This window comes from Fringilla coelebs (genome assembly GCF_963513975.1).
Source record: "Fringilla coelebs genome assembly, chromosome: 3".
Lineage (NCBI taxonomy): Eukaryota > Metazoa > Chordata > Aves > Passeriformes > Fringillidae > Fringilla > Fringilla coelebs.
Window position 1 is genome coordinate 41,192,787 of NC_140030.1, and position 27,990 is coordinate 41,220,776.

The 27,990-nt window shown below is 38.9% G+C and overlaps 1 protein-coding gene across 2 annotated transcripts; it reads right to left on the reverse strand.

The window, feature by feature from the left end:
* Positions 1-850: 850 nt before the first annotated feature.
* PNISR (PNN interacting serine and arginine rich protein) lies at positions 851-27,951 on the reverse strand. 2 transcript variants are annotated; one of them, XM_084201816.1, is made up of 12 exons: positions 27,873-27,951; positions 15,455-15,573; positions 14,041-14,226; positions 12,026-12,252; positions 10,162-10,348; positions 9,702-9,892; positions 8,958-9,095; positions 7,850-7,949; positions 7,089-7,142; positions 5,648-5,818; positions 3,014-4,115; positions 851-2,775 (listed from the first exon to the last, which is right to left on the reverse strand). In XM_084201816.1, exons 2-12 carry the CDS (start codon positions 15,540-15,542, stop codon positions 2,745-2,747), a joined length of 2,475 nt encoding a protein of 824 aa, XP_084057942.1. In that variant the 5' UTR covers positions 15,543-15,573; positions 27,873-27,951; the 3' UTR covers positions 851-2,744. The 2 variants fall into 2 exon arrangements, with proteins under 2 accessions (XP_084057942.1, XP_084057943.1); XM_084201817.1 differs by lacking the exon at positions 7,089-7,142.
* Between the last annotated feature and the right edge of the window lie 39 nt (positions 27,952-27,990).

Below are 27,990 nucleotides of genomic sequence, written 5' to 3' on the forward strand. Positions count from 1 at the left end.
CTAAGCCTTCCTTCAAAGCATGCATCCACATATTATTCAACTTTATTACTTGTCATTCATTTAGCAAAGCAAACACAAAATCTGAGCAAGAGAGCCAAACCTTACGTTGCCATTGCTTTTATATTTTTTTGATTTTAGAATCGCTTACAAGCAAGTAAATACATGCACACTGGCCATGTATTCTACTTAACAGGACAAGCTTGTTTGAAACTAGAAGTAGCTATTCCATGAGAGCCTCAAATACAGAACAGAGTTTTTGTTACTGTGCCATATTTCAAAACACATGTAGTTGCTCAATCAGAATATTTACTCAACTACTCTTTTTTGGCCTGTCCATGGCCAGAGCTAATTTTTGTTCTTACACGGTGTAGCAGGCTCCTTGGGGCACATATGGACATTGGCTTGGCTGTATGCACCTTCAGAACAATTTGCATGGAAATCACTACTTATTTGATTCCACACCATCCCTCATTTGTTAAAAAAGTTTTCACGGGAAATGCCTCCAAATGCCATGTTACTGCATGACATTCAAAATTCTACGTATTGCTTTCCTGTAGTGCACTGAAATGTTTTTGCAGCATTCATTTTAAAACGATACATTCCCATTTTTGTATGCATTTGCACATTTTAGGATAACTTCACATGTATTGAATTAAAAGAGCAGTTGTTATTTCAGCCTTTTGTGGTGAAAGACATTGCTAAGGGGAGTTTCCAAAGCCCAGAGAAGTTTCATGTATGTGATGCTGACAGGAGTACCGACATGCATGTAATTACTGAGTGATGAGTAGGCCGTTATAGTAAGATTTCTGAAACAGTTAAATACAGAGATCGTATGCTCTTTTTATTGGCATACAGTCACTACCCATAGAAGTGCATTTGTGTCAAAAAAATAATTTTCATATTTACAGGAAGTGACAGAATTCCAGTTGTTGGCAGAGTATATAAAGCTTTTCATACACAATCTTTTTTATTATTAGACAGAGAACATAAAATCTGAACTGAAAATCAAATTCAATGCATCCTGGAAACTGTATTCCTCAACAGCTTTTCTTAAGCTTATTTCTAGTTTTTTTCTGTCTCTCACACGACATCCTTATAGGACATCTGAACTGTTATGCTACCTACTTTCCAAAAATTCCTCACTCTTACCCAGAGCCAAGAGTGTAGTGAGATTGGATCAATACATCATCATTTATATTCCTACCAATGCAAGTAAAAGTTGTGTGTTGTAAATTATGCCTTATTTTGTTAATAAATATGACTGCTTACTCTATGTGAAAGATATAATTGAGGGGGGTGTTATAATTTATAACTGATTATTTATCTGTAAAAGTGTTTTGATAAACATGCATGTATTCACTAGCAATTAGTTTGCTTATTAAACACATAGTTAAAATGTATTTCTTTGCCCTGAAGCAGTTTATTTCTGCATCTTATTTATGAAAAAAATTACAGTGGAAAAAAGCTGCATAGCTGAATTTTGATTTAGTTAAATGGATTTATCTGTTCATGAAGACATGCTTTCCAAGTTGCCTGTACTAGGACCATTTTTTCTTAGAAGACAGAGCCAATCAGAGCTTACTTTGATGTTAAGCCTTTTACCTTTTTCACAACTGGCGTCATACCAGACCTTTTAGGCAGAGATCTCTCCCTGAATTTATGTTCTTATGTAACAGTCACTGGCCTAGAGTTGGGTATTGTTGGTTTGTTCTTTAACTTCTATTATTTCACACTCTTGTTTCTAATAGCAATAGTCAATTTCCTGAAGTAGGTAATCAGTGACCTCTTTCACTTTATGGTAATATTGAAATCAAAAAATTAGCGGCATTGCTAATACATCAGTGTATCAGCTTTACACAAGTCATAATTCTTATGACACTAAGAACCAGCTTTAATATTCACTACGCATTTAATGCATGTGCCAAAATGTAAAGTTAACCTATTGTCAGTTTTCCAACGTGTACTGAGTGATGTTTATAAACATGCTCCATAAAAACATCTGAAATTCTGAGTTGTGTGTAATATCCCTGAACATCCAAAGATCTCTCTGAAAACTGGGTGAGGAATATAGTTCCAGAGCTTAACACTGCCACATGAGATCAGTTAATCGCACATATTCCTAATGGGGTTCAGTCTGTTTAAGTATAGCTTGTATTACAGTGACCCATATTTTACACAAACAGCATATAGTACCAGCTAGACCAAAAAAAAAAAAGGGTTATTAAAAAATCTATTACACGTATCTAAAGAAAAATAAGATGTCTTTTCTCTGTTTTTCCACACCCCCAATAAAGTAATCTTATCATGTCCATGGATTACAAGTGTTTCACGTTAAATCTTTTTCAAGTACTTTAAAAATCTGTTATACCAAAAAAGCTGCCTTTTCTTTTTTTTTAAGTACTTTCTACCATTTACCACAAAATTCAGGTGCAAGAATTTTAAACAAAAAAATGAACTAAAGAGCTTTATTGACATCACAGTACATTCAATAGTAATTTTAAGAACATTACAGCTGAAAGAGAATGGCCTGTTTTATAGTTTTAATAAGCACTACCGTTCTTGAAAAAATGTAATACAAAGAAATCCTATTATTCTGAGCAGCATTTGGAAAAAATACACCTATTTACAAATAAAAAAAAGGATTCTGGTTTCACCTACATAGCCACAATGTGCCTCTATAATGAGACAAGCCTTTTATAACTCATGGAATTTTTAAACGTCATAGCACTGGTGCCATAAATTCCTCAGCGTTTACGACGAAGAGGAGTTGTTGATCTGAAAAATAAAGGAAAAGGGGGAAAAAGTTAATTGGAAAAAATAAAAGACCCCCAAACCCACACACACTTTAGGCTTAGTAATTAATAGTTTAAAAAGATTTTCCAAAGTTACTTTTGCCTAAGACAAAGTTTAATAAATACCATACTTTATTAAAAAGGTTCATATGCCGTACACATGAAGACGAATATAAAAAAACATTTTAAAGGTCAGACAAAATACTTAAAAAGTATACTACCTTGATCGTGACTTAGACTTGTGTTTGCGGCTTGCCTTCTTACCAGACCTTTGAGATTTCTCCATGGAGCATGACCGAATATGCTTCGATTTCTTAGCCTTCTTTTCTTTACTGCTTCCTGGTGATTCAGAACTACTCCTTGCACTAGATTCAGACCCTGATCGTTTTTTGCTATCTTTGGTAGTAATTTTTTTGCTTTCTTGTCTGGAATCCTGTCTTATTATTTTCACACATATTGAATCACTGCGAGAGAAAGTTCTTTCGCTGTCTCTTTTTCTCTTTAATCTACTGTCATCATGATTGCCAGCCTTACTTTCTTTTTCCTCTTTTTTGGGCTTATCTTTTCTTTTTTCCTGATCTCTCTCCCTTTCTCTGTTCTTTTTTTTGTCTTTATCTACACCTCCACCCTGCTCCTTCTTCCTTTCCTGATCTTTACCCTCACTTTTATGTTTGTGCCTATTTCCAGTAGGGCTTCTACGCTGGTCTTCGGCTTTACGCCTGTCCCTGCTCCTGCTGCGGCTCGCACGGTTGGCTCGCCGGTCTCTTGAGCGGCTGCCGCTTCTACGTCTATCCCAGCTTCTCTCTCTCGAAGGACTCCGATTTCTCCGCCTCTCCCCCCTTTCAGCACTGTGATTTCTACTAGATCTTCTCCTTTCCCTTATTTTTTCCCTGCTCCTACTCCTCTCTCTCCTGTTTCTGTGGGAGTAACTCCTGCTTCTACTGCGCCTAACTTTATGTGATGGTGTCCTACTGCGACTGTGTCTCTTCTTCCTTTTGGGAGAGGAAGAACGTGAAGTGCTGCGACTACTACCTGAGCTAGTGCTATACGATGAACTGGATACTGTGCTGCTACTGCTGCTGCTCCTGCTATTGCTGCTGCTGCTACCACTGCTAGAGCTTCTTGACCCACTCCTTCCTGTCCTCTCTTTACCCTCTTTCTTGAGTTCTACATCAGGTGCGATTGCATTTGGAGATCTCTTCTTTTCATGAACCATATCTGCTTCAATTTCTTTTGCCTCCTGTGATGCTAAGTTACTATTCTGTTCTTTGTTGATAAATTCATTCATCTCTTTTGAAACTTTTTCATTTTGTAGCTTTTCTTCTGAAAAAAGAAGTATCCAGAAAACAAAATGCAATTAATTTCAAGCAGTATGTCAGTAATTTCCACACCATTACATTAACAAAACCAAGTTTCCAAGCACCTCTCATAATACTTATAATTAAAACACTGCAACTATACCAACTACTTAACAAACCACTCTCCTTTCTTATAATTCTAGTAAAGTTGTCCTCTTGGTTTAGAAGAAGTAGAGCCCAGTCATTTTAGAAGTACTGATGTTATTCCATGTTTTAATGGTTTATTAACCATTATTTTTAATGGTTAATTCCTCAAACAAATATCCAGGAACACCAGAACTCCCAAACTGATCTACACAAAAGGCTTTTTTCTTTTGTAACCTTTCTGCACACCTGATTCTCCCTTTCTGCTTCCTCCTCAACAATACAGCAGGAAGTACTGATGCTTCCTGCCTTTCTTTGAGCCCCATTCATCTGGGTTGAGGATTACTGTCTGGTCTGAAGAAGCTGTATTTCTCATATAGTGAAACTCTCAGAGCATTTCTCAGAGGTTTCCAAAATAAAAATTATTTTTATTCAATCTAGGATTCTTTGCATCACTGCCAACCTAATCTCCCCATTTTAAATTGAATCCAGAAAAAATAACTGACATATATTTTTAGCCTAAAAATGGGCTTTTGATGTGGGCCATCATTTCCTGAATTAATTTAGGGAATAAAACTGCATCCAGAAACCCAGAGTGGTCCAAATGACAGCTAATGGTCAAATTTAACCCAGAAAACAATTCCAGCTGGTCCCCAAGTTATTAGGCAATACAGGCCGAAGCCAGTGTATATTAGAAGATGCTGTATTGTCCATTAGAAATCTTCTGCCTTTCCAAAACACTGCAACAAATGAAACTCTGCACTAGCATTCTTCAGTATTATGGAGGTACAGAATCAGCTGCTTTACACCCTTGTTTTGTATTTCTGCAAATAGTCCCATGGAAATGTCTCCACACTGACATCTGGCTTCCTGCACTAGGAAGACAGAGGTCACAGGCCACCACTCAGACATTCTCCATATGGCTATGCTTTTATGCATACATCTCCCAACACTCAAAGAGAGACAAGACTATTAAGAAAACCAGAAGTTTAGCTAGTCTAGCCTTTCATTAAGGGCTCCATATGTCTTATTTTCAGGCTTTTAAATAAAAAGTTAAAGGAGGAAACCATCAATTTGAAGTTCTATCATAATAGCACCTTCTCCTCCAGCCTGTGAACTTGGTTCATGACTTCTTAACACTGCATCCATCTTTAGACAGCTCTTCAGCACTGGGAGGTGACTGTGCTACCATTTTGGCCTACATTACTTGTACAAAAGGACAAACCTTACCTTGTACGGAGAAGCAGAAGTAAATCACAGGGTTTTGGGGTTTTATAATTTGAATTAAAAAACATTATTTATAAATTTAGCTTCATTTTTTTTTGCTTAAAACATGTTTCTTTGCCATCAATTTACATACACTAAGTAGTAAACTCCATATACAGTGGCACAGTAAGACATTGTATGGTTTACCTTCTAGCTGTTTTTCTAGTAGTAGTTGCTGTTCTCTCTCTTTTCTCCAAAATGCTTCCTGTTTTTGCCTTATTCTGTGTCGTAATTCCTCATCATCAGTATCAGATGATTCAGAGCCTCTGTCACTCCTCTCATCTTCACTGTCTCCTGATCCATAACCACCCAGTCCACCTGCGTGCATAAAGTCCAGTCTATCACGAGGAAAGATTAAGCTTTGTTCTTAATACTTCTGTGAGGCAAAGAGGAGAGTAACATTGCCCTTCCTTCACTTCCTCGTCTCTGAAGAAGTCACTTTATTCTGGTAAGTGCCAGTGCTGTTTGCCAGTGTGTTCAAGGCCCCCGTATCTGCATTGATGGTCACTGTCTGCTTCTACTCCTTCTGGAACAGCTTGTTTATTTTCAGCAAGCAACCACTGTGACCATGGTACTCTTTTCCATTGTATGGAAAGGCAAAAAAGCTCCCTGTGGAGACTGTAACAGTGTCTGCCTCTGTATCAGCAACGGGACAGAATATGCCTGGGATCTTTCCCAGAAGACATCTCAGCTGCCTCCATAGTCCAAGGCTACAGAAATTCTGAATGCTGTATCAATTTTTTCCATATGATTTAGAAAACACTGCACTTTGACAGGTATGGAGATGGAATAGAAACAGACTTTCTTCTCCCCCAGAGATATTTAACTACTGGACTGATAAGGATAAAGTCAGTTTAAGCATCTGACATGGATTTCTTTCAGTCTGAGGTCCTTACGATCTTTACTGAGTTAGTTTTGAAACATGAATACTTGTGATGATAACATTCAATCTAATTCATCAATATTCCATGTAATGAACATATAACTGATCACTGACACCGCTGCAGTACATTTTAGATGATAAAAGTCATGTTGGGAGAAATCTCTTGCAGTTGTGTCTCAAGCTGGAATTTCAATCTCTCTTTCCTGTGTTGTTTCTGGCAGTATATGATATGGGAGCCTTTGTGTTTATGTAGCTTCTCAATAAAATAATTACAAAGATTATAATATTTTTATTTATAGATTTTCACATTACTCTTCTATCAACTTTCCCCTCTGGTTCATATGGATCAAAACAGAAGAAAAGTATGAAATAGTATTCCTTTCTTTGAAGGCTGCAGTGTGCTTCTGAAACTATCATACTTTAACAAGTAAATTTATCTAAAATTTTAACGTATTTTCAAAATTAGGGCAAGATTCTCATACACTAAATCACACTGCCTAGTCCTTCACTCCAGCAACTATCCCACTTATATATCAGTAGGACCACCTGTGGAACAAACAAAGGTGCTGATAATGATAAAGTTATCAGAAAGTGACCCATACTCCTAGGCAATTAAAATCTAGTTTCAAAATGCAATTTCTAGAAATGCAAGGCAAAACTGAAACTCCCCCTTTAAGCCCTCTCAAAAATAAGGAACACACTTACCGAGTCCAGTGAGGGAAGCCAGTGCACTGGACTGTGCCAGCTGTTTTGCAGGAGCTTTGTATCACATCAACAACAGGAACAACATGTTAACACAAATAGCCACGATTTCATAGTCATGAGTCTATGGTATTGTTAAATCTACTACTATTGCTGTTCTTTGGAGGGAGAGAAGAAACATTAAAAACGCATCATCCATTTAAAACCACTTCTAGATTTTCTGACCATGAAGATTTAGAATTTAACTGCAAATTAACAGTGAACAAAAAAAACCCAAATATTTACTCATAAATCACTTTCCAAGTTACAGCATCTGCACATCATTTTCAACTTCAGTAGTTACATACTTAGATTAACTCTGTTATGTTAAAATAATCTGTTCTGTAAGTACAATACATGTTAATAGCAAAAGCAAATTAATTACTAATTGAGGACTCAAAGTTCATCTCTTTTCACTTCTGAACAGCTTTGAGATAAAGATGATAGTAGTAAGGAACAGCTACAACTCAAGAGCCATTGACACACAAGGTACCATTTTAACTGAAATGAATTGTATGAAAAAAATGGAATAACTCAAGTAACTCACAATACACTGCACAGGACAACAGTACATGATTACTGGATTTGAACTCTACCAAGTTGGATGCATTATATTGGAATTGTTCTTGAGGGAGAACTATGGAGGTTAAATGTTCTAAGGACATGCAAATACAGAATTTTCGCAGAAGAAACTAAAAAGAAAAAACCTCCCAAACCCGGCATACCTTTAGTTGCTTTACGGTGAACATCTTTGGCCACATAATAGATTTCTTCATTTGTGACATCTAAGAGAATCTCTGTCAGCAGCATTTTTGTCAGCATCATCTGAAGAAAATAGCATATACAATTAAAGGCCAAAACATCTTGAATAAATTCTGCATTCAAAATATATCCATACAGCTTCACTTCTTTTGATGACTATGAAAGCTGTCCCCTGCACATTTTATTTAATAACTTCTTTCAAAAGACACGACTAAAAAACCAAAAAAAGATTGAAGCTGTTTAAATGTGACCTGATTTCACAATTCTAAAGTTTCTATTTTGACTGTGAACTGTGTCTGCATGTATTTCACACAGCTAACCAGGGCTCTGATCTTAATGTCTAAGATGATTATAACAATGAATATGTAAATCAGAAATGTACTTAGACTGATTCCAATTATTCTTTCAAAAAACAAAGAGCACTTTTCTGACTGGTATGCTGCCTGTAAAGATCATCAGAGGTTACTTATGCAGCATTTTGTTATTACATATTTTCTACAAAAATTGAAAAAAAAAATTGAGGTGGTAGCTAGTTCTCCAAGTCGTTTATGTCTGGCCACATGCTCTACAAAAATACATCCATCGAGCTTAATAGAATTCAGGGCCTTAATTAACAAGAATTCACAAGTGTGAAGGTTGTGCAGACACAGTGAAACTGTTGGTGATCAAGGATTTAGGGTTGTAGCACTCCTTGCAAGAATACATTTCTTCAATACCCTTTCACAGGAACTGAGGCTGAAGCACAGATTTGAAATGGGTGCACTTAATCACTAAAAGTTTTCAGAAATTTGGTACGTGAAACAAAACCATAGAATTAGTAAAGATCAATGCAAAGATTATAGTCATTACATTCTTTCACTATTGTGCTAAATTAGTTACATAACTGATATCCTTGTTTCTATGAGAAAGACAGCATTATGAACAGATGCAAATGTAACCCTGCTTTACTGTACAATGCATACTGTACCTCTGTTGACAGCATTGGGCATACAAAAAGTGATTTACTTTGATATACCTGAAAAGTATGAGCAATTAAACAGAAATACTTAGTGAGAACTACATTATTAATACCATTTGGTACTCCTTTTCTTCTTCTGTCATTTCTGGTTCACTTTGCTCCTCTTGAGGAGCTGGGGATGGACTCCTGCTGATTTTCCCAACACTTACAGCTTCTGTGTTTTCAGCATCTTCATCTTCCTCATCACTGTCCTACAAGTACAGCATCATACACTTCAGGAAAAACTTAAATATCAAGCTCCTTAGTTTCTATTTTTAATAGTCAGCTTCATTTACTTTGTACTGAAACCTGTATTACAAGTTATCATAAAACCATTTATTTTCTCCCTTCCTAAAAAATATGCAGGTACATGTACCCACACAAGCTAAGAAAACACTTAGTTGTCAGTTCCCTGCCAGACATATACTTTGCACTACAAAAAAGATAACTCCTAGAATGAAGGCAATGCAGGGTTTCCTAAATTGGCTCAGTTTAGCAAATACAGGTATATTAATATTTTCAGCTGCTGATTTGGAATTCTGACTTTCAAAGGCTCTGTACATTCCAAAAGAGAAAAAAAAAGTCCAATTTCATCCTTGTTTCTTCGCTATTACAGATCAATTATATACTTATACCTCTTAGCCATTAAAAACTTCAAAATATCAAGTAATTATCAACAGAGCAGCAGTTTAACCTTACTTTAAACAACAAAGCCAACGAGGTAACCAGGAACACAGAGCCTCTCCTTTGAAGAGACTAGAAAGTTGGTATCTTTCAGGAAATACAAACCTGAGCAAAAAACAAGCCCTTATACTTACAAATTTACTTCTCTGAGGTAACCGTGGGCCATCCCCTTCTTCAGCCTCCTCACTTTCCTTTTTCTCTTTTTTAGACATCTGTGAACGTTGCTGCTCCATTCTCTCTTTTTCCAATTTTTTCTGTTTTTCTCTTTCCATCTTTTCCAGGCCCTCACGAATCCAGGCAGGCAGAGTTCTACGTTTCACAGCATCTACATAAGCAAGGTTTACAGTTTTTCAAGATGAAAAAACTTTCCCTGCACAAAAAGGAATAAAAATATCCCCCAAAACAAAGAAGTGAACCCCCATCTCCCCATCAAAACAAGTCCCACATCTGATTGTGGGGAAAAAAACATTTATAATTGCTTTTTCTTTTGCTGCTCTTTTACTTGCTATTAAAAAGAAAAAGGTCTTCAAATTTTGCAATTCTTTATAAAATACATCTTTTAAATTTTTTCATTAAGGAGTGGTTAACATGTACCAATCTGGGGAGGCTCCTGCTTCACAGGCATCGCAATAGGTGAACGCTGTCGATCTCTGAAGGAGGGCCTTTCCCTTCGATTCTGAGTAGGTGCGGGAGGTGCTGGAGGACCTGGTGGCCCTGGTGGTCCTGGCTGCCAATAAGGTGGGTGAAATCCACCTTGAGGTGGACCAAAAGCAGCCCCATGCTGAAAGAGTAATGCAGTTTATTTTTCTTCACATGGTAACACTAAATGCAGCATGTGAGCAAGTCGGTCTACAAAAATCCATGCAAGTAGGAATCCATGATTTCTATGCTACTGAGATCTCTCAATCTCTTTTACTGTGGTCCCCAAGAAACAAGTTTCTTTTAAATATTTAATGACTAAACTTAGACTTAAGCAAGGATACTTGACAAACCTTAAAGGGCTTCAACCAATCTCCTTTCACACTGTGCTAAACATTAAGCTCTATAATCACCATCTCCATCAATTCAGTGCCAGCTTAGCATCAGAGCATGCAGTTAAATAAAGAGTGTACAAAACTAAGATTTAAAAGTCTAAAAGTCTAGCTATGTTAGCAGTCTTTTAACTACAGCATGAGCACAAAAATTTAAAGTTCAGCCTTTTATTACATAAGAATTTTGCACTGTGCACTTTCCAGTAATCCTTCACAGATCTTATTAATATGGCTGATTAAAATATTAAATGCATAAAATGCAATTTTATTACAGATCCTGGGTTCTGGGCAATCTCTATACAACCCAAAAATCACAAGTCTTGAGGCATATATGAGGAGTTTTTCATTATAATATTTACTGCCCAGAAATGCTAAATGAAATTATTTAAGAAGATAGTGTCCAGGAAAAAGGGTACAGTATCAAATATTCCACTGAGTATTTAAGTGACTAGCACTAAGGCACTCTCCACTACAATTTCAGGTTAAGCATCTCTCTTTCATTCAATACAAAACAAGTTTTCTGTAGTATTTAAAGCTAATTTTAAGAGTTTGTCCCATGACAATAAACAAAAATTATAATAAACTCATGTATTGGAAAACTATTAGTTCCCTATTTAACAATACTGTGGAAAAAGAGAATTTTAAGAGGAAAAATAACCTAGAAGATAAAAAATTGCCTAGAAGATAACAAAAATTTTCTGCCCATCTTCCCCTGTATTTGTTTATGAACAGGAGGTAGGTTTTTAGACAGCAAGTTTGTCATTTATATCAGGAGTTCTGAAGAAAAATACTGAAAATAGAGGGAAGATACAAAACTTCTTTGTGTTTAAAGGTCTGTCCAATGCACCCTGCTATTATTAGCAACAAAACCACCTACACGTTTATTATACTATACAACTTATATGCCAGAATGAAGAAAAAAGTGGATATGGATTTTTCTTTTTTAGAAATACCATTGTTTATTCAAAGAATCACAGTAGATAGATATGGAAAAGATCAATGGATCATCCAGTCTATCTCCCTGCAAATACAGGACTGTCTCCTGTGGTACATTATCTAGCATATTTAAGCATATCTTTCTTAATTTATTTTTTTTTCCTTCTCCTCTTTTTTGGTTTTTTTTAAACACAAAGCTACATAATGTTAACTTGTATACTGGAACACAGTGATTAATTTAAATACTGCAGACAACAGCCATTTCTCATTAATACTGTAGAAAAATAAAACCCTTTGGCATCTGAACAGAACTGAGAACTTTAAAGTATCTTCTGTCAAGTGTTTGGTTAAAATGTATCTTAGCAGATAACAGATTCTGTAGATGTTTGTAGAACTGAAGAATGAAAGTCGCCGCTAGATGATATTAGAGGAACACATCCATGGAAGGGACTCTGCGCGCCTACAGTATTAAAGCAACAAATATGTTTCACCTGATAGTCAAACTGGTTCACTGGCCCCATTGCAAAGTTATCGGGAGGTCCCCCAAAGTTGTGATTGTTCTGGTTAAACATATGCCTGTTGTCAGGAGTAAATTCCCCACTGTCCTGACTGTTGCTGTCTTCCGATGGAGGAACAATTTCCATTTGACCTGGGGGGGTTGGAGTCATCCACTGCTGATCTGGAGGTGGGTGAGGGGGTTGGTGAGGCATTCCCCATTCTGTTTAGGATTTAGAATACAATTCGATACCAAGTTAGTATAATTTATATGAGTCACCAATCACTCAGCGTTCTTGCATTTGTCACAAGGTTCCTCAAAGCATCACAGATGATAAAGCAAGGAAGAATCATCAATCTGCAGACTGTATTATATTGTCTCAATAATTTCTTCAACTAAACAAAGGAAATACAAGTAGCTGTAGCTGAACTGAAACATGCAGTGGGGGACAGAACTGGACAGGCATAGACATCCTGTGTATTTTTTAATATAAATTTCTAGTAATAGTGAGCTCACCACAAGACTTACAAATTGCTTAAATTGTTAAAAAACTGCTCCTACTTCTCTACATCAATTTTGAAAGCAAGGAGCTATTTTACTATTTTGCATAATAGCCTTGAAATACCTACCATGGAAAGAAAATGGTGTTGTAAGCAGCACAACCATTGAAACCTGTGTTCCAAAGTCTTGAGTCCTGATAATGGATGACTTGGATTGCCCAATATCTAGCACAGGTCCCAGAATAAACTATAGTCATAAGTCCTCAAACATACGTTACAACTGGCTAACAGAATGAAAAGGGTCTAAGGAATTAATTAAAAGCTTGTGTGGCCATAATTTTTGACTGACTCCTTAAAAAGACAAAAATTATGTACACTATACAGATACTTATAGACTGTGACAGAGCTGCCTTATAACTCTCACCAGTAACCAAATTAGTATCTAGCCTCTCAGGTTAACTTCTACCTTCCATCCAGTCCTTTAGTACATTTTTCTAATTTTTACTGTCCTTCCCATCTGCATCATAATTGCATCTATTACTGTAGCAACTAAAAAGTGTTATTGTAGCTTTTCTATTTCTGTGAAAATTTCTACTCACTGTACAGAAATACAGCTAGAATACACTCTGCCACATAGAAAAGTTAAAAATGCTTACATGTGCCTACATTAACTTGTAGCCTAGTATAGGTAGGTGAAACCTGATGGCTACCTCCCATTTATTACACACATATAAGAGCTACCAATAACATATTAAGCCTACTTATATTAAATGTTGCATTTCAATACATTTGGATAGTGACAGTGAAAACTGGGAGTGTTATTCTTTCAACCATTAACAGAATCAAGTATGAAGTGCAATTTTCCCCAAAAAAAACTTAGGACATGCACATAGGCTTACTATGTTGCTCATACACTTCAAATTGTATTACAGTATAGTGTCATAATCCAGCTTTCAGAAAACAATTTCAGAAAAATTCTTAGCAGAAAATAACCCATTTCTATCCCATTCTTATTACCAGTGGTGTCTTGTGAAGTTTTAAAAAGAAAATTAATTTTTGGGGAAAAATAAAGTTTGGAGGAAGTAAAAAATACAGAAAATAATCAATACTAACAGAAGGGTACAATCAACTTTAACTTACAATGACTGAAAAATGCTGACAATCAGATACCCAAGTTAAAAAGGATAAATCCTCCGTATATGAAACACAATAAAACCATATTTTTCACATGGGCTTTTGCTGATCTTCCTTTTTAAAGATTTTATGACATCTAAAGCCAGCATCAGTTATACTGTGAACTCATTCTACACTTCAAGTTCATGCCAGAAGCAGGTATTACACTATAGGAGAGGCAACAGTAGCTCTCTAAGTAGGAGCTGTGATTAATAAGTCAACTGGTAGTTTTGCATTTTGAAGCCTGAGGGACAGGGCATGTTTGCACCAAAAAAAGTCTGACAAGAACAAAATTAAGAAACATGAAAAAAGGGAATGAACAGGAAGGGAAACAAACCTGGCTGCCACATTCTGTTGAAATTGGGATCCCCCTGAAAATTATTATGGTTGTTTGGACCAGACTCTATTCCTGAAATATCCTGTCCGTTTGGCATCATTCCTTGTTGTTCCACCACATTCTGTTGCCCTGAGGCTTCTCGCTGAGCAATCCATGCTTGAGCTAATGCAGCCCAGTCAATCTGGCCTAAAATAAACAGAGGGAGTTAAAAAGGTTAGAACTCACACGTCTGAAGTATAACACTGTTTCTCAATTACAGGTCTTATTGCTCAAGATAAATGGGCAACATTTACCTTCAGCAAGCACTGTGAGCACCATTTAAACTGATTCACAGTGTACAGTAAAAGAAACAAGGCAAATGTCAGTGTACAGACTTGCTGAAGTACAGTTTCTCTGCATATGTTCAAAATGTCACAAGGCAGATTATTTTACATTCACATTAGCATTGAATGGGTGGTAATAATGCACTTTTTTCATATGTGAGCTAATTTTTACATCAGAAATTAATATACATATCCTTATATTATAAGTTCATGAAGATTTGAGAGTAAAAAAGATACTTCATTGGAAAATTATTCTTCAATGTACCCTCTTCATATAACCCTTGCCGGATATTATGTTACAGTTCTCTCTCCCATTCTTTTTCTTTACTGCCATTCCTATCAGTAAATAAATAAATTGCACTCTCAGATAAGAACACTAGTATGTCTTCTGCTTATTATCAAATTAGGAACACCCTCCAGTGAATTTACAGAAATTAAAGTGACAGTAAAACCTGTGTGCCTGATCACTTTGCCTTAGTATTAAATACACACCTGCACTTTCATCCATTTCTCTATTTCTCTTGATATTTTGAATTGTTGCCACCTCATTTTCAATTTAAGGTATATTATGTTCTACTCTTTTAAGCATTTAGTGGTTTTGGTGGGGGGAAAAAAATTCAAACAAGAGATTGTGATTATCACTGCTGTAACCTAAATCAAGAACCATACTGGTCTTCCATTGAGGTGTTTTTTTTCCATATATATAATCTGCATTAATACTTCTGCCACACAGGTACTGAATAAAAAAGCATATTCTCTCAAACAAAGGATTTAGCTTGGCTAAAGAACTGACAGGGATACATATCTAGTAACAGAGGTCTAAATGTTGATCTGTATGGTAAAATGTTGATAAATTGAGTAGGATAACTCAGGTTTCTTGCTTCTATTTGTATATTATATATTAACTACATGAAAACATTTGGAACCTTTAGTATGTTTTCTGTGTTTTCTAGTTCAGAAAAGCATCATAAATGTATTATCTTGAGAGCAGCTACAAAGGCAACTATGAGTCATACTCTGTTACGAAGATTCAAAAATTTAAACGACAACACATGAAAAGAATTAATCCACAAGGCTTTCTATATACTTACTTGGATCTTGCTGGTGCTGAAATGACTGCATCCACTGCTGTTGGTTCAAAGGCCATTGCTGCCAAGGTTGTCCACCTTGATCCCACATCTTTTAAGTCTTTATATAGTCTATATTTCAACTAAAAATAATAGTTGTATGTTTAAATAGATGCCCATGAAATATCACATAACTGAAACTTACATAACTGCAGATATAGTTAAGCCTTGCAAAGCAAGCTGAAGCAATGCTGGCTTAATATTTTAAGCTGGAGGAAATGGTTCATCCTTTTGGAGTAATATCTGAAATATTACTGTAAGATTTCAGGAGTCTAGTATGCTTTCTCTGTATTTTCACAAAGAAATTAACTACCAAATGATGTTCAAGGAGAGATATGACAAGTTTGTACGACAAGATCTCAACGGGCAATAAATGCAATTTAAAGCAAGTCAAAATACAAAAGGCATGATTGGTATCTTTGCCTGCTTCTTAGGGAAAAGATGTGTACTTCTTCAAACAAGTGTCATGCAAGGCTGTTAAGCAAGACAAAAAGTCACCAAATGGTAAAACACATTGTTAATGATTGCACAGGAGAACTGCACAGGTACAAGACAGTGCCCGCATGCATGTTATGCATTGTACAGACTCTTCTTAACTTCTAAACATATACCTTCAAATCCGAGAAAGAAAAATAAATATGACCACACAATTACCACATTGCCCCTTAAAATCATGAGAAACAATTTTTACTGTGTGTATATATTCTCACTGAGCAGGCAGCAGCAGCCCTAGCTCCAGATGGCAGCAGCAGAGCTCCACAGTCTACTTGCAGTGAAGCTCCAAGGCCAGCTCTGTGTGATTCTGGTGAGGCACAGCAGTCCAGGCAGGTGTGCCTGCAATGGCACACCAGCTCCTTCCAGTCATTTGTACCTCCAGCACACACCTAACCTGCTACACATGGAAGACCTGAGAACAGCCACCTGCATTGCTCCAAAGAGCTTCTCCAAAAACAAAGACCAGGCACAGTTCTGGGAACACTTCACTCCAGAAGCTGTTCCCAAAAACCAGTACGGTAGGAATGCACTGAGTGTGACCCCATCTGCCCTACCCAATCTGTTAAGAACTCCTCAACAGGCTTTCCACTCAATGAATATATCCACATGGAATTTAACATACAATCCCTGAGTTCACACTGCTAAAACATCAAGCACGTAGGTTGTTTCAAACACTCCAAACTTAAAGAGAAAAATTCATTCCCTGAGGTCACAGGAGCAGCATACAGGACCCAGTCGTGGCTCACAGCCAAGTGCAGTACAGAATAGATGAATAGAGCCTCTCTGCTTCAGAGCAAACCAGTTCAAAGCAGCCAGTGCCACTTGGGTGGCCAGCCAGGAGCAGCCCCAGTGGCTCTGAGGGAGCAGGACACACACACACCCCACAGACAGAGCCCGCTCTCGGCACACAGACAAAGCTACTGGAGTGGAACCTGCTCGCAAAGGCATCCTGGGCTCGCCAGCGCACACAAGGGACTGCATGACTGCATAGGCAGAGAGCATTCCTCTACAAAAGTGCACCACACAAAGAGCTGCACTCAACATCAGGGGCACTGGGCCATGCAGAGATGAACACAAACTTGTATTTTGCATACTTCTGTCAAATGAAATCCTTTATCTGAAAAACTGTAGGTCACCTTTGTTTTGAAAGCACTTACTGTCAACACTGTACAAAAATTACACCTGTGGCTCTGAAACATTCAGCTGCATTTTGGGGAGGCTTTAAACAAGACCAGATCAACTTTGGCAACAGGGGGAGTACTGGGCAAAACCTATCTAATACTTTATTATTTTCACTATCTTTTCTTGCCAAACCAACTATGGAGGCTTTTTCCCATTTCATGAATACTTTTATGCTATTCAAACCTTTAATAAGTGAAGACACCGCCCTTTCTCTTGTCTCCTTCTTTTCACATTTTTATCTGTACCTAGGAAATTAACTTTTTCATACCAGCTGAGTGTATGGGTGGCTACTAATGCACTTAATGCAACATTTTAGCTGATCCCTTAAAAACTAGCTCTCTGGGTATTCATAGACACATATATCATACACTAGATATGAGGAAGTAACTGCAAATAGTATTTTCACCCTAAAGAAAAAGGTAAGTAAATGTTTTTTCCTTCCCTCAGTTCATCTTTCCATCCTGAAAAAAGATACTTTCAAATGTCAAAATTAATTTGTTTACATATTAAAAGTTTTAAGAACTGGGGTTTCAGACTACCACTGCAGTGCACAGCCTCATGGTACTGCTCCCTTTGTTTCCAGCTGTTAAATCCCACTAGTAATAATCAATATGGATTTCACTAATTCTGGTAGCATTTTTTTACCTCAATACATAGTATGTTGCAACAAGTTTGTGAAATTACACAAACTTAGCAAAAGGTTGGGTTTTTTTCACTAATAAGACTGCTTTACATATAATTGAATGCAAAAAAAAATTTACACAGTTAAGTACCAATTTCTCTCATCAAAATGTAACAATATTAAGACCACTTCTACAAATGCAACTAAATTGGAACCTCCTACACACAGCTTTTACGTGGTAGGATTAAAGGAGATTTATTTTTACTGGACTTGTTCTATCTCTGTCCTAAAATCTTCAGCATTACAGATTTTTTTAAACGTGTTCCAGCTAACATAATTATATATCTATTTCTCAACTGAAATGGACTCTTAGTATTCTGACTTTTATTTTCTTTACTCTCAGGCCTTGATCCTCATTAAGGACAAACTGAAGCACTTGTTTAGATCATTAATAAGGTCTAAGACAACAAATGCCTCCACATCTCAGTAAAACCTGCCCTCAAGACAATAACTGCCTTATTATATTACAGGGCATTCAAATAAATCTTGTAGGAAAGATATATTACCTTGCAGCCCTGTACCAAGCGGCATCTGAAATGGTGACCAAGGGATAAAGCAGACAGGCAGTGACCTCGGACAGCAGCAGCATTCATTCACCTCCTGGCTGCCCCATCAGCAAGTTATTATGCCCTAGGACACTGAGGCCAAGTCCCCACTCCAACAGGAAGGAGTGCTGAAGGACCCCACCACGTCCTCACTAGAGAACAGCACTGACCCAGGCCACTTTGCACTCTCTGGGTGCTTCCAAGCACGTCTCAGGTGTTGCATGGACCTGGGACCCCACAAGCAGTTAACACGTGTCCAGTCTAGTTTGGAAGGTCACAGGCTTTCCCTCAGTGCCAGCTGGCTGCACGGTCAGAATAAAAAGCACTGTTGGATTTTAGTTGTTAGCATAGATAGCTGCTGATCCACTGCTCTGCAACATAATATGGCCCAGTCTTCAACTTTCCCTGGAGAGATTATTTTATCTTATTACTTCTATTCTGGGGAGAGAAATCAGGAGTGGAAGTTCAAAGCAATAGGTCAAGGCATGGAGCTGGGTTCTATTTTGATGCACAACATTATGACAAGACAGCAACAACAGTATAAAACCCTGAAGAACTTCAACATTTGATTAATTCAATTTATGCCACCCAGAACAAGCTAATTTAAAATCACCGCTATTTGAAACAGCTAATTTTAGTTTGTGAACTGTATTTGAAAGCTTTTAGTTCTGTATTGCATTTGTACTTCTACGGTTTTCCTGAAGAAATGTTGATTTTCATAGGTTGGTAACTATAAAGTATGCTGACTTTCAAGTACACAGCTGTATTACCAAATTCAGTGTAAAAGCTTTTGTTCCTAATCAGAAATATGTACTACACAAACACTTTAGTAATGACATCACCTTTTTTATGCAACTGTACATGCAGAAGATCTTTTCCAAATATGATGTGAAAACTGTCCAAAACGATTTTTTCTTTATTTCAACACATCTTCCTTACTGAGCAATGTTTGCTTTACAGAAACACAAATTGGATATGGAAGGAATAAAATTCGCACCCTAAAATGTTTATAGAAGTATTCTTAACATAGACAGGCTACAAGAGAAAGTCATGTATTCAAAATTTTTAATACTGAAGACTAAACGTGTGGCTCAGAGCCATTGGACAGAAGAGGTTAGTTGTAGCACCTCTCTCTTTATGATCACCTGGAACAGCAGGACATCATCATTTTCTGGGAAACAGATTCCCCTGCTTTTTAGTTCTCCACTTATTTCCCTGTATTTTCTCCACGTTTTCACCAACTGGTACAAGGTAAACATGAAAAAGGTACTTTTTTATCTACTATAGGAAGGCTACAGGCATTTAAAAGTGGTTCATTGTCTTCAAAAATATGTTGCTAAGCACCGCAGTGTCTAATAGTTCCATCTGCTTTTAAGTTTCAGAGGCAAACCCCAAGCTGGTTTTAGTTCTTCATTTGCAGCTGTGATGTTCTAAAATGTAACTAAAACAAGCACTCGTGCTATTTGATGCTACTCCTTTTACATACAGGCAATGTAACTTTGTATTCTGCTTGTGAAACTTTACTGAGTATGAAAAGACTTTTCAACAGAATCTCAGGATCACTACGAAGGACAGTTTCCTTCCTAGAGATATTTTAAAGGTGTCAAAAATAAAAACAGATCAAGTCAAGTCATACAGTAATGAACAAACCAGATGTGAGTTACTAAAACAACACTTTTGAACCTGAGTCTATAAACAGAAAAGGGCACAAACTACTTCACAAAGAACTTACAAAACACGGCGGAGAAAATGTAGCCTGTTAGCAGTAATTTTAAAATGACTGCAAGGGATTCATCTCCTATACCAAGGCAGGGGAGGAGGAAACAAACCCAAAATCAACAAACAATGCCTCTCACCCACTAAACCAGCAACTTAAAGGCTTGAAACAACTGGAACCTCTCGTATTAATACGCATGACAAGAAATAACCTGAGACACAAGTAGTAATTAATAAATGGAGAAAAGAGACTCAAAATCCTCTCCTACTAACTAAAATCTGCACTGACAAAATTAACTTAGGATGCTGCCACCCAAATAATAAACAAGTTTTTATTTCTTATAAGTTTCCAAATCAGCATCACCTGAAAGAAAGGCTTCACCTAATACAATGGACAGCTCTATTTCCCACCAGTGACCTGAGGCCAAATACACAGCAGAACATCCAAATGACAGTGATACAAACTATTTTCTACTGAAGTTGGAGGGGAGGGAGATGAATACTGGCTAAAATTAACTCAGTTCAAAAGCTATCAAGCCAGTAACAGAGGGGTACTTCAACTGAGCAGTCATTAAGACATACTGGTTCTCACATCACTAGTACATACAACAGGTTTAAAAAGCAACAGGTTTTAAGAATGGATCCATTTTGTAGGCACCAACTTACAAAGGAAAATGCAGATACTATCGCTCCTTTACAATGATGGGTTAAGGTTCTTTCACTTAGCTGTTCTACCCTCCAATTCAACTGGACATAGCCTTTTTTCTTTCCTTCTCTCTCTCTCTAGCATACACACACAAATAAACAAAAGAATGTTTATTGGTGCTTCAAGAGCTGTTCCCTGATGTCAGATCACAGAACAGGAACCTGAATCTATTAAAAATCTGTTTACTAATGAAGAAACAGAAGCCAATTCAGGATTCTTTTTGTTTTATACAGAAGCACAATCACATGAGCAAAGCACCCCATCAACTCACATTTAATTTCAGTCACACATATTTAACAGATTATGGAAAGTTCACAAGATACCTGAAAATACTGCAGGAGTTCTTAAGAGCAAACATGTTTTGAAATATGTTCTTTCACATGTTGGGTTTTTTTCTTTTTAAATTTCTATTCAAAGGCTGGACTAGAATCTGCTGAAGTCTTATTAAAGCAAATTAGTGGTATGAAAATGTGCTACCCTTCACAGGACTGCTAGTGAGAGCTCCACTGCTGATGATAAAAGCTGAGACAGCAATATAGACTTGACTTACCTCAATCACCCATCAACCTCTGAGAGCCAAGAGCACTCAGAAACATTTAAATGTGGTGTGAAACTCTCTATCACTGTATTTAAAGTAACTTTTCTTTGTGTAAAGACAAAGAACATATTTTTAAAGGCACCTTTCCACTCCCATCCTTGATTGTAACATGCATCTCAACTATGAATTACACCTCAATGTTAACCTGTTCTTTCAGGGAAAAAAGGCATCTCCTTCAACCTATTTGTTAGCATAATAAGGTATTTTCCAACATAGTTGTATGTGTCCAGACACACCACACACTGAAAGCACACATTTAGAAAATACTTACCAGTAAACAGTCTTGAGTGATAATTCACAAGCTCACCTTTAACTCTGGGAGACTCCTCCAAGCACTTCCCACAAAACACAGCTATCTTGAAGCAAATTACATATTTCCACACCAACAGAAATATACCCTGTCAAGAAGAGCACAGCTTCCTGAGAACTCGCCAATGGCACAGTGCTTAGTGAAGGCCCTTGATATCAGAGATGGGGCCCTCTTTTAGACAAGGCCACCAACAGAACTTCAGCAGTAACAGGCTCACTCAGGTTCCTTGGACAACCCTACCTAGGTAGTTTCATAATGTAAACTCCTAAAATCCACTACCAGTTCAACAGCACTTGTGCAGAGCTACCTGTGCTCTGACCTCTCAACACTGGAGGAGTCTTATGGAGTGAGGCTCAATCTTGAAAATGTCAAAAGACAAAGCCTGCTTGTCACCCTGGAGATCCTATCTTCCTTAAATGCCTTATTACATTGGCTGCAGCAGAACTGAAAAATATCAAGAAGCTTCCCCTGGAAAGATAAGCAAGATCTGTCCCCAAACAAAATTTAATACAGCTAATGGATACACTGAATTGCTCCAATTCATGCAGCTAGTCCAAGACGAGAAGCACAGAGACCTAGAAGTTAGCTCAGCTCCAGAAAAGCATCAGGAAGATAACTGAGTGCATCTTGTACACACTTTCTTGCTCCTTCTAAGTAACTCCCATCACTCTGACAATCTGCTTCTTCCTAATTTCAATGTTACACACCATCCGAACCACGCACAACACCTTACAGGTCACCAGCTTCTGCAGCAGATACAGAGATTCTGAATGGCTTGCCAGTAAATCCATGAAAGTGAAATATCTTACAAATGAGGAAAAGTCATCTTTGGAATAGGAAATCAAGGATTTGTAAGAAGCTAGACTATTTTAACTCCAACAAATCAGGAGACAGCCTAGGAGTCAAGCTGTCCCTAGAAGGAGAGTGGCACACACCTTCTGCTGTGTCATGAACTGACGAGATCCAGGTTAGGAATTCCTACATCAGACATCAGTATCACTGGACCTGATCTTCAGGGCACACTCTGGTGGTGGTGATTCAATCAACCAGACTAAGGACTCCGGAACCTACAGAGGCCACAGACAGAAATCAAGAGCCTTCTGATGCTGAGGGGAGGCTGTTGCATCACTTTTCTGATCATACTACTCATCATTCCTGAAGAGCAGGTCAATATATGACACAAGATGGCCTGACAAGTTTTACTTGCAAATTGAACTCTTAATACACAGCTGCAGGAGTTTTTCTGGTGACTAAAGATTTGTCTTGCAGGCATTCCAAACAGGCATGGCATTTAGCAAAGAAATAGCCATCATCTAATTAAACAAGCCATCATGCATACTTGGAGAATCCCAACACATCTAGTCTTTGTACCTCAGGGTTTACAGACAACACACTCTTTTGCACTCCATGGTATCTTGGCAAAAAACAAAACCAACCAACCAAAAAAAACCCCCAAAAACAAACACAAAAAAACCCAACCAAAAAAAGCTAGAAAGATGTTCCACATCCTTTAAGGTAACCTGACAGTGCAGCCATGACTTTTGGACTATATTTAGGTCTACACAGTGGAAGGGAAAGACCCCAAGAGGTCAGAGTCCTGGTTTGTAACAAACTGCAATTACTGGTTTTGAAACACACAAAGGCACATTAGTCTCTGTTGCTCTTTGTAGAACCTGGGCTACAGAAGTCATCCACAACACATCTTGAGAAGGATCTCAAAAGCATCACATACTCTGTGGGCAGAGTTTCTTTATCTCATATAGATTTAGGTTCCGAGGGTGAACCTAAAGGAAAATGAAGATGTTTCAGGAGCAGAGCTCCTTGAAATCAATAGCCTGATTTCTTGATCTTTCATGTGGGTGCCTTATTCTAATGTAAGGCTTTTACCTTTCATTCAAGGTAGTAAATATTGACTCAGAAAAGTTTTAGCACAGTGACTGAAAGCTCATGACGAGTTTCTATGATGAATTCTGTGGAACTGTTCAATTGCAAGTGGGATAAATCTAATCCTGCATTCACCACACCAGGATCAAAGCAGTTAGTAGAAAGACAGGAATAAGGCCAATTCCCTCGAGAGTTGAAGCTGAACAAGTGTTGCTGCAGAGCTGTTTCCCCGCTCCCTTTTCTCCCACTATGCTATTACTTCATTAGGGCCATGGTAGCAAAGACATCACCAATGAGGTTGGAAGGACTAGTGGATAAATACTCTGGGGATACAACACCAACAGCTTACATAGCTCTCCCAAGGAATTAGAGCAGCTCAGCCATGGTCTTCTCAATATCCAACCACGCTGGAATCCAAAGTCAATAATGGACACATACAGTACAAACTCCAAAGATGTCTATTTCAAAGTACTCCCAACTGGAAGGAAATGTAAACCGAGCGCTTCTTCCATGACTGTGTCACTGGAATAAAAGATACTTCTCTGTAAGTATTTGTACAGAAGAGGTGTGACTGAAAAGAATTGCAAATGAAAAATAGCTTTGCATATCCAAAGGAGCCCCCCTACCAAGAAGAAAAATTTAATGCAGAAAGGGTGTCACAAGAATTATCATTAAGTGGGGGTCTTAGCATAGAAGACCCAGGTAAGTCAGAACACTTCAGCAGTTAAAAGCATGTTGGAGTCTGGAAAAGCGCTGTATCTTAGGCACCCCAATAGGAACGAACCCTCCAAGTTACTACAGAGTGGCTGCAGACACATTCACTCAGAGTCAGAACAAACGCATACCATCACTCAGACAAAAACATACCAGCTTCGATTTTACTTGGGAGAATGAATATTTACTACTATATTATACTCAGCTGTTCATTAGAAAAACTAAAAATTTATGGCATTAATAAAGTCTGCACTAAATCAGAAAAGTTACAGTAACTGTCTTGCCTACTACTCTGTTTCTCTCATTGCACTTTCACTTGGCCAAAGACTTGTATACACCACAGAAGGCACCACCCTAAGTTGTTCCCAGTATTTCATGCCCACATACTATGCATCTTTTCTCCTCTTGAGAACCAGAAGCTATAGTTCTGTACCTGCTGGGATCTGTTAGCATGACGACAAGTCAAAAAAACATGTAAAAACTTCCAGCTTACTTATAGTTGTGTATCACTAAAATTTGCTCCACTGGATTTTTTTAACATCAGAACTGTTCTTTCTCACACTGAAGAATAGAGGCTTTTCAAATATGTAACCAAGATCCAAAATATAGAAACAGAAAAAGAACTGATGAAAACGGCTTGCTTAGTATCCATGAAGTTTTCCAGAACCAGGTTCACACATCAGTATGTCTGACTAATATTTACAATGCTAACAAGACGAAGCAGTACGAACAAAGGTCGAATTTTAAAAAAACTAAAAGAGAAAAAAAAAAGTACTGCGAAATCTTCTTCAGGGAGTCACTCCAGCAGTACAGCTTCCAAGGCCTGTCAATTCAAACTTACATCCACATATCCACTGAGCTGAATACAACTCTTTTTTAAAAGAGCAAAAGGACCAGATATTGGCATTTACTTATTTTTTGTATTTCTAAGACATAAAGACAAACATATGATTTGATTATCATACAGTACCAAAACAAAATCACTGCTAGAACATTTACTACCACAGAAACATTATCATAACTTAGGCAGTTTAAGTCAAAACTGTGCTGGGTTGGGAGGGGGGGGAGGGAAAGTCCAATCTGCTTATTTTTTTCATGTATCATTCCACTGAAAGTCCTGATGCAGGATTTTCAATTAGCCCTGTAACACAGTACTATTTTTTTTCTGAAGTGAATGGTCCATCTGCAACCTCCTCTGCAATGAACATGATCAGCACAAAAATTACTAGTGCCAATAACTAAATAAACAACTACTCCTCACTAGTCATGAGCAGATATTAACCTCAACGATATAGTTATAACTTAATAATGGATCAGCTAGTGATGAAAGTAAGAACACTTTAATAACACCTACCCAAACTATTATTTGTCACTAAAAGCAGACTTAGAATCACCACATACCTCAGTCATGAAAAGAAGTGAGACTGGAAACTCCTGTTCCCATTGAATCTTTACATAATTCTGCAGTTAACTAAAAATCAAACATGGTTATAACTCCACTCTACCACTACAGCTTATAAAGTGAGTTAACTGCTAAAAAATCGTGGAACTGTGCTAAATTTGTGGACTCTTAAGCCCTATAACACCTCTGAGCCCAAAGTGTAGAAAGCATTCTTATCAGAGCAGGAGTTTGTATGTCATATGGGACAAAGGAAGTCTTGTCATGGCCTAGCAGCAGAGATGACACAAGGTTTGCTGCTGCACCAAACAAATTAAAAACCAGGAGCTTGACTGTCACCAATCCTAGTGCCTGGACAAAGCTGAGACTTTCAGTTCCCCTCTGTTCTACAGTCAGGGGAGCTGCAGCATCTGTCAGCCCCGTGAGAGCCATCTTTAGTGCAGCTGCACTCCAAAAAGAGGTTTCTTACTCCTACCAACAGTACAGGTGTTGGCTGGACTGCACTGGTATTTGTAACCCTGTCTTTGGAACATGATGTTAGAATATTGTCTGCTTTATGCTTTGAAGACCACCATTCTCCCTCTCTGAAAGGTGGCTGACTCTGCTTCAATACAAAGCCTTAGGGCAACCCTTGTTTCCTGTATCCCACGCTTTCCAACAGACTGTTTGCTTGAAAACATTTACAGGTGTTAACGATAAGAGAAGAAATGAACAACAACCAAGGTGGCTGAATACTCTGCATTATCACTTGTTACAGAAGCTTAGGAAATTTCAGCTGGGGTAGTACATTACAGAATTATCCAATGGTTTGGGTTGGAAGACACCTGTAAAGACCACCTAGTTCAGTATCCTTCATGAAATGATGTTGCTAAAAGTTCTGTCCAACCTGATCTTGGACATTTCCAATCGTGCAACTTCCCTAGGAAACGTATTCCACAGCTTCTCCATCCTTATCATAAAAAAATTCTTCCTGATGTTCAGCCTAAATCTAAATTTCAGTTTAATACTGTTGTCCCTCACCCAGAGCCCTGGTAACAAGCCTTTAACCATCTTTTTCATATACAAAAGTACCTTCCATTCCCTTTAGGTACTGAAAGCCTGCAGTAATAAGGCCTCCCTAGAGCCTTCTCTATTCCAGGCTGAACAACCCCAGCACTCTTTTCCTGTCTTCACAGAAAAGCAGTTCCAGCCCTCGGACCACTTTTGTGTCTCCATCCTTTACTGTAAAGCCTAGCACATCCCATTAAAATTCACTTCAACAACTTTGTGGGATTGTCTAATGAAGTACAGAGAAACTGCAGGGATAAGTGCTGAGAGCAAAAAGGCTCTCAAACCCATGATCTGTTTGAGAATCCATTTAAAAACACCCAGCGTTTGCCAAGCTACTGGTCCAGGTATCTTACAAACGCCGCTGTGTGAATTTCAGTTCTCTGGAGCCCTCCAGTGGAACGAACTCATAGGAGCGGCCACGAAACCCATGAAACAGCACAAATACCCCATAAATACATTTCATCTGCAGGAGCCAGGCTGCTGACACAGCCAACTACCAAATCCCAGTGCACATGTTGCTTCCCTAACTAGGTTACCGGCTAAACCAAGCAGACGCTGCGCCCCGCAGAGCCACGGGCGCTGCATCCCCGGCAGCCGGCGGTTCCCGGCACGGCCGGGCCGGCTGCGCCCTCCCAGCATCCCGGGATCGCCGGCCCCGCGAGGTCGCGCGCTCGGCACCGGCCTCTCCCGGCGCCGCCGGGGCAGCGGCACGGGCGCGGGGCGGCCCCGGGACATGCGCACTGCCGGGGCCGGGCCCGTCCCCACCGGGGACCCCCGCCGGGGGGGCGGCGCGGAACGGGGGGGTCCCGGGGGTCTCCGCCGGCCCCCCCCGCGCCCTCGCCGCGCATGCGCGGCGCGCCGCCCCCCCCGGACGGGCAGCGGGGGAGGGCGAGCGGCTCTCGGCTCGTCCCTTCTCGTCCTGGCCGCCGGTTTCCGCTGTCGGCACCGCCGGTTCCTCATGCCCGGCGAGCAGCTGCTGCCGCCGCCACCGCGGCGCGCGGCGCCCTCCCGGTTCGACTCGGAGCGAAGGGGAAGAGCGGGTCAGCGACACCCGCCGGCCCCCCGGGAGCGCTGGCGAGCGCAGCCCGCCCCGCTACTTACGCGCTCCCCCGCCTCCCGCCGCCGCCGGTGCCGCCGCTCCGCGGCCGCGCTGCCCCCGCTATCACTCCTCGTCTTCACGGACAAGACAATATGGCGCCCGCTGGCGCTCACCCGGAAG

Bases quoted from the DNA above. Each gene is read 5' to 3' on its own strand.
- PNISR (XM_084201816.1), bottom strand. From the start codon at position 15,542: ATGTGGGATCAAGGTGGACAACCTTGGCAGCAATGGCCTTTGAACCAA. The intron at 12,253-14,040 runs GTTTGTTTCCCT...AATCCTAAACAG, and splicing joins CAACAGAATGTGGCAGCCAG to AATGGGGAATGCCTCACCAA. The intron at 9,893-10,161 runs GTACATGTTAAC...TTGCTTATGTAG, and splicing joins GCAGGAGCCTCCCCAGATTG to ATGCTGTGAAACGTAGAACT.